General features: G+C 47.2%; 1 protein-coding gene and 1 pseudogene across 9 annotated transcripts; both read left to right on the forward strand.

The window, feature by feature from the left end:
* The window catches only part of LOC109558414 (retinol dehydrogenase 16-like), a 32,385-nt pseudogene extending 27,179 nt beyond the window's left edge, over positions 1-5,206 (forward strand).
* Positions 4,403-12,404, forward strand: LOC109559341 (retinol dehydrogenase 16-like). 9 transcript variants are annotated; one of them, XM_070789449.1, is made up of 7 exons: positions 4,403-4,421; positions 5,645-5,697; positions 6,309-6,649; positions 6,878-6,943; positions 8,670-8,928; positions 9,796-9,959; positions 10,527-12,404. In XM_070789449.1, the coding sequence occupies exons 3-7, from the start codon at positions 6,337-6,339 to the stop codon at positions 10,742-10,744; spliced, it is 1,020 nt and encodes a 339-aa protein (XP_070645550.1). In that variant the 5' UTR covers positions 4,403-4,421; positions 5,645-5,697; positions 6,309-6,336; the 3' UTR covers positions 10,745-12,404. The 9 variants fall into 9 exon arrangements, with proteins under 9 accessions (XP_070645550.1, XP_070645552.1, XP_070645546.1 ...); XM_070789451.1 differs by having other exon boundaries at positions 4,406-4,421; positions 6,334-6,649; XM_070789445.1 differs by lacking the exon at positions 4,403-4,421 and adding an exon at positions 5,411-5,499 and having other exon boundaries at positions 6,443-6,649.
* The last annotated feature ends 252 nt before the right edge of the window (positions 12,405-12,656 follow it).

A 12,656-nucleotide genomic window follows, 5' to 3' on the forward strand; every position in this document is an offset into this window, starting at 1 on the left:
TACACCCATGGTTGATTCATGTCAATGTATGGCAAAAAGCATCACAATATTGTAAAGTTATTAGCCTCCAATTAACATTAAAAAATAAATAACTAAAATAAAGTAGAGGCCTTGACTAGTTTCAGAAAACAGGCCCTCCTAGATGGTGCTAAAGCCATCCAAGCCTTAAATGAAGAACAAATCCAAATGAGAAAAGCAGTAATTCAAAATAGAATGGCTTTGGACATGCTCACAGCTGCTCAAGGAGGGACATGTGCTATAATTAAAGTTGAATGTTGTGTATATATTCCTGACTTATCTGGCAATGTATCAGCTGCTTTAGATGACGTGAAAAACCAGCTAAAAGAAATGTCAAATGAAAACATTCCTTTCTGGGCTTCAGTCCTATCTTGGGTGAAGGGTAATTGGCAGGAAACTATATTTACCATTGTTACAGTTGCCTTGATAGAAATGCTTTGTGGACCCTGCATTTTACAAGGTATTATGAACTTTGTAACCCAAAGGTTGGTGTCGTTCTCCCAAATTGGCAGTCAGAGAGCCAGGGTGCAATATATCCCTATGAGTGATGCTCATACTATGAGTTAAGAGCATCAGGAGTGGGGAATGAAGGAGGAAAGAGACAGAACAGGCTCCATCTTGAAAGCAGGACTCCATCTTGGGCCAGACTGTGGACTTTGAGCTATATGCCCAGTATCTATGGAAACAACATACCAGCTGGAAAACCAGACACCCCCCCACCCCGCATGGAAGAGTCCCAGGGCTCATACCTAGACTCTCCGTCGCCTAAAAGAATACTCTAATTATCTGTGTAACAGGATAGAACCATAAATTCTATTATGCTTATTGGGGTATGACCACAGGCCTATTGATAATTGTCCACTGTTAACTACCTAGGCTTAAGGCATACGAATCAAGGGTTAACTTTGATTGTATCTTCCTTTTCCTTTGTTCAGACTAGTTTCAGAGAATTTGGGGAGGTGGGTTTGAGCATGTACCCTTAGGGTATATAAGGTTTTTACAAAAACTAATCAGGGTCCTTGGCTAAGAGGAGACTTTGCCTTGGGCCCGCCGGTGTAATAAACTGCACTCCACTATCTGCATTGTCCTTCTGAGTGAGTTTGTTTCCTGGAACTAGTGGCTACAACATTATCTTTCAATTTGTGAATATAGTGTATCACATTGATTGATTTGCATATATTGAAGAATTCTTGTATCCCTGGAATAAACCCAACTTGATCATGGTGTATGAGCTTTTTGATGTGTTGCTGAATTCTGTTAGCTAAAATTTTGTTGACGATTTTTGCATCTATGTTCATCATTGATATTAATTGGCCTGTAGTTTTCTATTTTATTGTTGTTATCTTTGTCTGGTTTTGGTGTCAGGGTGATGGTGGCCTCATAGAAGGAGTTTGGAAGTGTTCCTTCCTCTGCAGTTTTTTGAAAGAGTTTTAGAAGGATAGGCATTAGCTCTTCTATAAATGGAAAATATTGTATTCTTTAGAACAGCACTACTTAGTAAAAAATACTCATGGTGTGAATATAATAGCTTCCCACATTTTATTCACTGTATTCAACATAAATAATGTCTTGGAAAACTTCTTTCTATCCAATTCCTTACTCTCTAGTCATGTATATTAAATTGATATTTGGTCAAATATGGCTGGAAGATGAACATTCCTACAAGGGCAGACTTGTTGCTGAGCATCGGAGGGACTAATTATGTGTGTTAATAATTCTGACACCCTGTACCTAACTGCCCTGACCCTGCTCTTCTGCCCTGAGTTCTGTTATTTGGTACATCTTTAAATTCTTGGTATTCATCTTTGTTTCTCCTAGACAGGTTTCCATGAAGCTGGGCAACCTGTGAATGGAGGGGACTGATCAGCACTTGAGGGAGGGAACTGGGGACTGACTGGCTTCCTATGGTTGGAGGGAGGGTGGACTTTCCTAGTGCAAAGTGTAAATTCCAGTTTGGGTGATGGTGGTTAATACAGGCATGTCTGCCTCCCTCTGAAACACTACCCCTTGAAGGAATTCCTCAGATTCCTTCAGGAATGTAGTTTAGTGTTGATCAGAGTATTTCAAGCCCAGGGCCATCATCCTGAAGCTGTTTGAGAATCTGAATATGTAATGGGATGTTTATAATGTCCAGGAAGACAATGGGGACTATGAAGTTTCTCACACTGACTTCCTGACTATGGATCCATCTTATTTCATTTTGTCCATCCTTGCTTTCATCAACCCTGGGGTGCTAGTTTCTTGTCACCAGGCAGTGGGCTGTGCTGTGAAAACTGAGTCAAGAGGGAGGCACACCTTCTGTCCTCCCACTGCTCACAGGGTCCAGGGTCTAATGCTCCCCAAACCAGCTGGATCATGGTGGTCTCTGTTCCAGCCATTCCCCCTGCAACCTCTGTCCTAAGTCCTCCCTGAGTTGGAAGGAATTTGGCATCACAGCTGGGTTCTGTTTCCTGGGCCCAGCACACTGTTGCCCTCTCACCCTCAATCTTCCCAGGACTCTGGGGTCTGGTGAGTAATGCCGGCAACTCCACATCCACCCCACCGAATGGGTGGCTGATACTTCATGAAGATTCTGTATGTAAACCTATTAGGGGGTGATGGAGGTGATCCTGAGTCTGCTGCCCCTGGTGTGGAAGGTGAGGGGGCCATGTGGTCAATGTCTCCAGTGTCATGGGATGGGTGAACCTTGGAAGCTACTTCATGTCCAAGTACAGTGTGGAGACCTTCTCAGACTCCCTCAGGTAATGGCCTGAATAGATGTCCTCTCTGTCCTCCTGCTTCTGTGCTTGCAGGGCACTGTTCTTCAGGGGTTTCCTCTCTCTGGAAACTGTTCCTTCCAAGTCTCTCTCTCTTGCTCTGTGTAGGTCTTTCACTGGGAAGAAACTTTTTATCTATTTGGTGTCCAGTTGGGTCTAGGACTAAGGAGTTCGATTGAACATAATCCTGCCTGCATGAGGGCCCACAGTCACACAGTTTTGGAGGCAGAATTGGAACTGAAATGATTTGAGTGTGCAGTCCTTCCGTGTACTTAACTGCTACATACAGGTTCCAGGAGCCCTGTGGTGATGGTGGGGGCAGGGATTCCCATGAAGTAACTAATCAAGGGAGCTACTGCATCACAGCTGTGGGCAAGAGACTCTGGGGCTTCAGTGAGAGGTCGCTTCTAAATGTGTAGGAGTTGTGTCCACAGGCAGGGTGATGTTCCTAGAGGAGAGATGGCCAGGGCATTACTAGGGGAGGATAGCAGAGAGAGGATAGGTTTGAAGTGTCTGAGTTCTGAGTGCTTGGTGTCAGACAGGGGAATTCTGAAGAGTCAGCATGATCAGGAGATTCTCAAGAGTCTCTGAGTCCTTCAAGGCTGTGGTGTCAGGCCCTCACGTCACTCCATGTCCCTTACTCAGATGCAGGCCTAGAACTTCATGCTTGATCTGAAGACTCCAGTTTTCATATTGTTATTTACACACACACATACACAACACACAGAATGCCAGACATATCAGACCAACTGAAATTAAATAATCATTGATTCGCTTTATAACTTGAAGGCATGTGTTCAGGACCTTGGGACTAACCCTCAGGAATCCTCTTCAGCTTGTAGAGAGCTTGAGATGTTAAACCTCATGACCCTCCTTGCTGAGCCTACACAGGGGCCGGGGAGGGCGGGCAATGGCTGCAATGAGATGGATGTCATGGTGGACAGAGTGGACTGTGACTCAAGGGCCCCAGTTCAGACAAGGCAGAACAGCAGGTGCATTAAAAGGAAGTGCAATGAACACCAGTGCACATCCTCAGCCTGGACCCTCGGGGCAGAGCCCTGTTTCTCCTCTTTCCTGGCCGCCTTCCTTGGGGAGGGAAGCGGGTCTGGTCTAATGGATATGTGCAGGGGCAGGAACCCATGCTATGAACATCCACAATAATGCCATAGGAAGCTGTGGTCACTTTTTCCTTAGGCCATCCTGGCCCACTGTGAGTTGAATGTGGTCAGTAACTCCCCATTCCCAATCCTCAACTGCGGAAATTCAGCACTGGAAGGCAGTGTTATGTCTCCAGGTAGTGGGACTGCATCCATGTGGAGCTGGAAATAAATTGCACAATTAACTCTCACTCCAGTCCTACCACCTCCCGTTGTTACAGATGCCTTCCCTTCTTCACAGGACCCTTCCTGGGTGGATGGAGAATTGTTTGTGGCCCTGACTCTTGACAAGTGCATCTCATGACACCCTGCAGGGCGTCAGCAGGGGGCGAGCCTCATCTATCCAATTAACAGGAAGCTCAGACATGTGCTGCCTTAGTACAAAGGGCAGCTGTCCCTTGTAGGACTTCCTGCAGAGATTTATGTCAGTGAGTCTCCCAGCAGGGTTCACATCTTGGAGATTTCTTGTTCTGCCCCTTGCAGCTCTCAGGTGAGTGAGTGTCACCCAGACTCCTTCTTTCCTCTCTCTTGACTTTCCTGTGGCTGTTCCCACCCAGAATGTTGTCTGAAGCTTCTGAGACCCCAGGGAGTCATCACATTACACTCAGATTCACAAAAAAGAAGCAAATGGGGTGAAGGCTGGATTGTGTCTGTTGAATGGCCCCTTGGGAAGTTATGGTGGTGGGATTCGTGGTTATTGAGAAAAAAAAAATCTCATTTCTTTCAATAAAGAAACCACAACCTTCTCCCTTAGCAGGGTTAGTGTTTGTATAAGACTTGCATGTCCTCCCAGCTTCCTGACAGTTTCCGGGGCACCATCCTACATCCTGGCCTTCTTCTGTCTCACCCTTTGGGGAGCCCTGTAGGAGGGTCCTGCTGGTGACCCGGGAAGCACACACAGGCTGGTTTCTGCAGGACTGTCTTTTCCATTACTGCTGCTGACTCCCATCTGAGGGACAACCCCTTTCAGGATGACAGTCAGCTCCCTGCAGGTGGAAATGACCAGTAAAGGCTAATCTGTCATCTCCTCTCTGTTTGTTGGCTGCTGAGGTGGATTCCAGGAGCATCTGAGCCTCTGTGTCCTTGGGGAAGCCTCTCCTTCATCCCAGCGTCCGTTTTCTTTCCTCACTTGGAGTTATAGGTGTGATAAATGTGGACGGTGAGGAGATGTCCAGGGCATTGACCCTGGCTCCTTCTGTCCCTGTCCTTCTTTCCAGCCCCATGATCCTGGTGGTCCACCCCTGTTACTGGATGGTATCCTCCACCTCCCCGTGAACTCCTCCATGCACAGCTGTTCTGAGGTCCAGTCTCAGGTCCTTTCTTTAGTCTCCTGAGGGGTCAGCTTCCTCCTCCTCTCCACTGTTACCCTAACACAAACTGCAATTATTCCTTTCCATCATTGTGATTTATAGATCTCCCTGCTTGCCAGAGTTAGAACTCCAGTTAATGTTTGCCACAGTTCAAATCAGTCTCTTCTCAGTGTCTGATTGGTCAGGATTCTGGATGTGGTGCTGGGATGGGCAGGGGCTGAGCACAGAAGGGAGAGGCCAATGGAGCTGGGCACACAGGTCTGTAGGCAGAGCATCTGCACAGAGTAAAAGGGGAACAACTGTTAGAGCAACTTTGTGTGAGTCCTTCCAAGACCCATCCCAGTGTCTGGGAGAAATCTCACCATTACCTGTGTCCCCTCATCCCCTTCCTGTTTCCTCGTAGTGCCTCAGACAGCCCCACTGTTCTTCTGAACACTTTCTGGTCCAGGAAACCAGGTGAGATCTTATTCTCTTTTGCCTTCTCCTTCTAATCCTAGAGAAGCTGAGGGTATTTAGTCTTTTAGGAGGGAATTCTGTGAGCTGAGCCAGAGGAGGAAACCAGGTCAGAGTCTAAGCCGCACAGCTAGTTGGCAGACGAACTGGGTTTTGAAGCCATGTGTTTTGTGAATCTAAGTATATTCCCCCTGAAGAATATTCTTTAGATCTGGGAGACTCAGGTCCCAGACTTGAAAGGGACAAAAGGAAGAAGATAGTCGTGAGCCATGGAACCGTGCCATTGCGGGTCCAATGTATGGGGTGGGGATGGAGGGGAGAGAGGCGGGCAGAGGCAAACAGGGAGGAGTGAGAGGACAGGACAGAGGTGGTTGGGAACCTATTGTCATCCCTAAGAGACTGTGTCGTAAATGCATTGACATCTATTAGAATTGGGTTAAGTGTACCAAAGAGCACGTATTGGGTTTAGAGTCAGTCATACTCACTGAAGAAGGTGAGCAGGACAATCTTGAGAATTCCAAGCGAGAGAGCTTGGACCCTGGCTTGCCAACAATAATCCTGTGTGTTCTTAATTTCTCCTACCTGATCACTAGCCAGACTCTATTTCACCCCAGGCTGTGTGTGTCTGTCCCATAAAAGGCCATGTGGCTGTACCTGGTGGTCCTCGTGGGCCTGTACTACCTCCTACGCTGGTACCGGGAGAGGCAGGTGGTGAGCCACCTCCGGGACAAGTTCGTCTTCATCACAGGCTGTGACTCGGGCTTCGGGAACCTGCTGGCCAGGCAGCTGGACCTGAGAGGCTTGAGGGTCCTGGCTGCATGTCTGACAGAGAAGGGGGCTGAGCAACTGAGGAACCAGACATCAGACAGGCTGCAGACGGTGATCCTGGATGTCACCAAGACAGACAGCGTTGCTGCGGCCACCGAGTGGGTGAAAGAGCGTGTGGGGGACAGAGGTAACACCCAGATTTCTTGTTTGTTTATTTCTTCTCTCTGTGTGAGGGGACACTGGTTGGCAGCTCCCTGGGGAACATTCCAAGCTGTTTCTGTGACTTGAAGTCCCACCTGTCTTCTTCACCTCACCCAGCTGACTAGCCAAACCTCTGCCACCCCATACCCCACCTCCTGACCTAGCTTCTGTAGTTTGGGGGAGAGATTTCCCTGATGACACTGTGTCCTTGCAGACTACCTGTCTGGTGTCCCCTCCTCTCTCAGCGAAAGTCTGGCTTTCTTACTGTTGTGTGAGCAAGGTAATCAGGGTGGAATTTCTGGAGGAGGGGTGGAGAGGGGGAACTCTGGCTGGAAGGCTGCATGGGTGGCTGGGAGCAGGGCTGGAGCTGGGCTGTGTTCTCAGCACCTGAACACGGTCTTGCTGGTGACCCATAGCCAGGCTGCTAGAGGTTTAATGTCACTCATTTTCGGTGCTGACACTGAACTCTCAGGAGTTGTCTAAGGAAGGTCTGAAAACTACAGTGGGGTCACATTCTCTTTTTTCTGTTTGTTGTTCTCCACGTGTGATGTGTCTCTTTGTGGTACTATAGTTGTACCTGTGTTTTATGGGAGAAGGAAAGAACTTTAATTTATCTAAATACAGATTTAAAACATGACACGGTGGACAGTGGGGAAAGTATGTGGATGAGAACCAAATCACCCTAAATCCTACCACCCACAGATAAGTGCTGATAACATTTTGACATACATGATATTACAATTTGGACATAGTCTCTTTCCTAATTTTCCAGTGAAAGAAAGTGAACAATTTTACAGGTAACAAAAATGTGTTCAAAAATTAATAAATAATGATTGAGAATAGTATATTCTTTAGAATAGCTCTACTTCATGAAAATTACCTCATGGTATGAATGTAATTGGTTCCCATATTTTATTCATTGCATTGAGCATAAATGATGTCTGGGTAAACTTCTTTCTACCCAATTCCCTAAGCTCTAATCATGGCTATTAATTTGATCTTTGGTCAAATAATGAGGAATATCCATTTCTACAAGGGCAGGCTTAGTGCTGAGCAGTGGAGGGACTAATTCTGTGTGTTCATTCTGACATCCTGTTCCCAACTGCCCTGAACCCTTCTGTTCTGCCCTGAGTTCTGTTAGTTGATAAGTCTTTAAGTTCTTGATATGTCTTTGTGTCTCACAGACAGGTTTCTATGAAGCTGGGCAACCTGTGATCTGAGGGAACTGGGGCCAGAGTGGCCTCTTGTGGGAGGGAGAGGGTAGAGATTTCTGGGAAAACATGTAATTCCAATTTGGAGAAACATGGCTTCTCCTGAAAACCTACCCACTGAATTCCCAAATTTTTGTATGAATATGACCCAATATTGATGCAGGTGCTTCAAAGCCAGGCCCTACAGGTCAATACCACACCTCTCAACCAGTTCCCCCAAACCTGGGACTTCAGATCTCTTTTCCTCAACCAATCTGCCTTTAACCTTCATTCATCTTTTTATTTTTGTCTTTTATCTGTTTTCTCCTTCCTTCCTCTCTTTCCCTCCATTCCTCATTATTTCTCTCTGTTTTCCTCTTTTTCCTTCATACTAGCTATTGAGCACTCTGTCAGAAAATCTGAAAAGTCAGAGGAATATTTATGTCTGCAAAAGCAATATGGATTGTGAACATTCAAAATTTCATTCTCAAATTCCAGACCATAGGCACACTAGATCTCCTGAAGCTCAATACCTGCATTCATAAACTGTGGTTCCTTGTCACCCGGTTCCTTGTCACCAGGCACTGGGTGGGGTGTGAAGACTGAGTCAGGAGGGAGGCTGGCCTTCTGTCCTCCCACTCTTCACTGGGTCTGGTCTCCCCAAACCCCCAGGAGCATGGTAGTCTCTGCTCTATTCACTCCCACTGCGGCCTCTCTCCTAAAGTCCTCCCAGGTCGGAAGGTGACTTGGCACCATGACAGGGTCCACATTGCTAGACTCGGCACAGTGTTGCTCTCTTGCCTTCACTGTTCCCAGGGCTCTGGGGTCTGGTGAATAATGCTGGCATCTCCACGCCCACTGCACCCAATGAGTGGCTGACCAAACAGGACTTCATGAAGATTCTGGACGTGAACCTGTTGGGGGTGATTGATGTGACCCTGAGTGTGCTGCCCCTGGTGCGGAAGGCAAGGGGCCGTGTGGTCAATGTTTCCAGCATCATGGGCCGGGTGGCCCTCCTTGGTGGAGGCTATTGCATGTCCAAGTATGGCGTGGAGGCCTTCTCAGACTCCCTCAGGTAATGGCCTGGGACAGACTGCCCACCTTGGTCCTCCTGCTTCTGTGCTTCTGGGAGAGCCTTTCACAGTATTCCTTTCATCATTGACTAGAGCTCTTTTTTCTGTAATTGCCTGTCTTACTTTACCAGGCATTCCTTGGGAAGCTCCTTCCTAAGTTCGTGATATCAGGATGGGCTCCATGACTGTAGAGTTGGCATGAACTTACTTTGCCTGGATGATGTCCCACAGTCTGAAAGTGAGGCAGAATTGTCACTGATATAATTGGCTACAGCATGTTCCACATATATTGCTGCTATAATATTAGGTAGGGGCAACCTTGTAAGCAGTGTAACCTTATGGAAGCAATTAATCAAGGGAACCAATTAATCATATCAGCAGTAGAAACCCTAACTTATGCTGGGCTGAAGATAGCTCCAATGTGGGGGAAGGGTGTACTCAGGTAAAGAGATGATATTTAGGGGATAGTTAGAACAATCCAGCTGATAGATGGCCAGGAAGTAGATCTGTTAGGAGAGGAAGAGAGGAAATTGAGGAGTATAGAGCAGATAAAATACAGAAAATTTGCTGATCAATTGGATGTGAGGGAAATATGAAGAGATGGTACTTAAGCGGTACCTTGGAACACAGCTGGTAGGATTTAGAGGTGTAGGCACATGTGTACAAAATATTAGGAAAAATATTCAAACTCTATTCAGAATAACAGCATCATTAGATTTCTCCTTTGGCTTTCTGTACTTCACAACCTCCCAGAGTTTTCTGCTTATCCCACTGCAGTCTTTCTTGTCATCTTACAATTTTTGGTGTGTTTTTGTGTTTATGTTGGAAGACCTCTGAAGTCCTTGTCCCTCTGCCTGTTTGCCTTGCAGGAGGGAGCTCTCCTACTTTGGGGTGAAGGTGGTTATGATCGAGCCTGGTTATTTTAAGACCGCTGTGACCAGCCCTAAGGCACTTTCTCAGGGCTTCCAGGCATCATGGAATCAGGCCAGCCCAGAGATCAAGGAACTCTATGGAGAGAAGTTCATGGCTAACCGTGAGTGATCTGTGGACCTTGGGAAGTAAAGGGACCTTGGGAGAGGTAAACCCTTGTCTGGAAGCCTGGGTCAGTCATTAGCACTTCCTTCAGTATCGTGTCCATCCTCCAGGCTCTGAGTCACCCACACAGTGGGGACATGGGTTCTGTCCCCAGGGTTCCATGTAATCACCTGGTGATCTAGGGAAAGTCTCCAGGCTTGGTAGACATGGGGACCACTGTCTCCCTGAACCCCTTTTTATTTTGGGAGGAAACTGAAGCCAGAGAGGGAAGACCCTGTGTAGTCATGGCAAGCTGGCATTAGAACAGCTGATTTTCACGTCCTCGGATTTATTGTTTGTAGACACCTGCAGTTTATGTAGTCCTGATATTCTCAGGAAAAGAATTAGAGGTTACTTCATGTGGAACCATTGCTCCTGGTGTAAGAATGGGGCACTCATTTGAGAATGTAGGTTGATTCAAGTTAGGTGGCCTAGGGATTCTTAAGAACATTGATCCATAAGTTGATCCCTAAGTCAGAATGGACAGAGGTGGAAATATGTCTGGATTCTTTCTCATTCTGGACAGTCATGAAATCAGTCGACTTGTTGGAGACAACCAGCTGCCAGGATCTGTCCTTGGTGACCAACTGCATGGAGCACGCCCTGACTGCCTGCCACCCCCGCACCCGATACTCACCTGGCTGGGATGCCAAGTTCATCTACCTTCCCATGAGCTACCTGCCCAGCTTCCTGGTGGATCTCATGGTGTACTGGAGAAACCCCAGGCCTGCGAAGGCCCTGTAACCCAAGACTGGGGTGCGTTGTAGGGGGTAGTTGCGTACAGAATGGGGAGAGGATGCATCGGGGGAGGGAAATATAGTGGAGAGTGGAGTTTTCATGTCACCAGGACACCTTTCCACCTCACTCCCATCTCCTCCCCAGTCTCCTTTTGGGACATTACTTAGGACTCGAGGATAGAAGGAAGAAACATGTTTTGTAGTGAGAAACTGAGATCAGTAGCTCTTATCTGTGTCCTGTTCCTTCATCAGCCTCTCAAGGCTCTGAGCCTTATGGCCCTCCTGCAACCCTGAGGAATCCATACTTAAGGGGAGGGTTGAGCAGCCAGGAGGGTCCAGACCCCTGCATCTTCTGCCCCTGTCCGCCTCTTCCAGGTGTGCCTTGGCCCTGGCCAGTGTCCCCCTCCCACTGCAATGCACATGGGAGATAAAAGCCCTTCTTCCCTAAAGATACTTGTAATCAGGGATGTGTGTGAGGGGTGACCACCAGCCTGACACATCAGCCTAGGTGCTAACTCAGCCAATCTTGGCTGGAAAGTGGTGTCATCAGTGGAGATCCTGACAGAGAACACAGAAACCAATTCTTGTTTTGTCTTGAAATCTTAAATTTCCATTGATTATATTCCCCTAAAATAAAAATTTAGACATTTACCTAGGCCCAGTGATTTTGAACAAGGCCTTGGACAGCAGTGGGTGTGTGTCTCTGAGAGGAAGAGTTAGGAGACCTCATGGAGGTGTAGGGGTGAGTGGGAACACCTGAGGAGGATTTAAAGAAGCAAGTGAGGTCATCCCTTTGTCTGCAGAAGTGAGGGGCTAATGTGTCTTTCTGGAGATTATCGTGTGACCTGGGATCCCAGGATTAATACAAGGATGGACAAACAAGGAGAGGTCTGTAAGGGAGAGGCAGGGCCCGGACCCTTCCCTGGGGACATGTAGCATCTCCCTCATCAGAAACCTCCCTGCCGTCTTCCCTCTGTCCCCTCCTATAGAGTCACTACCCTCTATCCTTTGCCACCTGCCAGGTCCCCCAGCCCAGATCCCTTTCCCCCACCCTCCAATGGAGGTGAGTGGGAGTTACTTCTGGAGCCCGGTCTTATGTCTTTGCTAATGCTTACTGAGCACCTACTGTGATCAGGGCAGGAATTCCCCTGATGTCCCAGTGCTTCCAGAGACCCTTGCTCTCTGTGTGTCCTCTCTTCTCATGATGGTCTGACTATGGACTCAGTGGAGAGGGCATTTTTAAAAGTCATATAGATTTCTTGACTGAGTGCAAATTGAAGTGGGAGGTATCTCCCAGTCATCTTAGTTCACCTTCCTGATTATAAAAATTAGGTTACAGAGACTTTGGGGGATTTTACGCCATTGAACAGTATGTTTTAATATTACATACCTTAAAAAAGCATTGACTTCAGATTTCCCTGGTGTTCCAGTGGTTAAGAATCTGCCTTGCAATGCAGGGTATGTGGGTTCAATCCCTGGTTGGGGAACTAAGATCCCACATGCTGTGGAGCAACTAAGCCTGAGGGCCACAGCTACTGAAGGCCACACGACACATCTACAGGTCCATGTTCCCACTGAAAGACCTCACACAATGCAACGAAGATCCTGCATGCTGCAACTAAGACCTGACACAGCCAAATAAATAAATAAATACTTTTTGTTTTTAAGATGTATTTACTTATTGAATCATTTGGAATGTAACAGAAGTAAACATTTACTGAGTGAAGTTGACATAAGCACAGACAGTTTGAACTATAAGATCTAGATCAGAAGGGACTCCAGTATGAACAGGAGGATATCTGAGTACTCCATGACAGAGAGTGCTGGAACTCTAGTTCAACTGCAGCCTTTAGGCACTGTCCCCTGCAAAGCCTTGTGGCTGTACCTGGTAGTCCTTGTGGGCCTGTACTACCTCCTGC

This window comes from Bos indicus, chromosome 5 (genome assembly GCF_029378745.1).
Source record: "Bos indicus isolate NIAB-ARS_2022 breed Sahiwal x Tharparkar chromosome 5, NIAB-ARS_B.indTharparkar_mat_pri_1.0, whole genome shotgun sequence".
Taxonomy (NCBI): Eukaryota; Metazoa; Chordata; class Mammalia; order Artiodactyla; family Bovidae; genus Bos; species Bos indicus.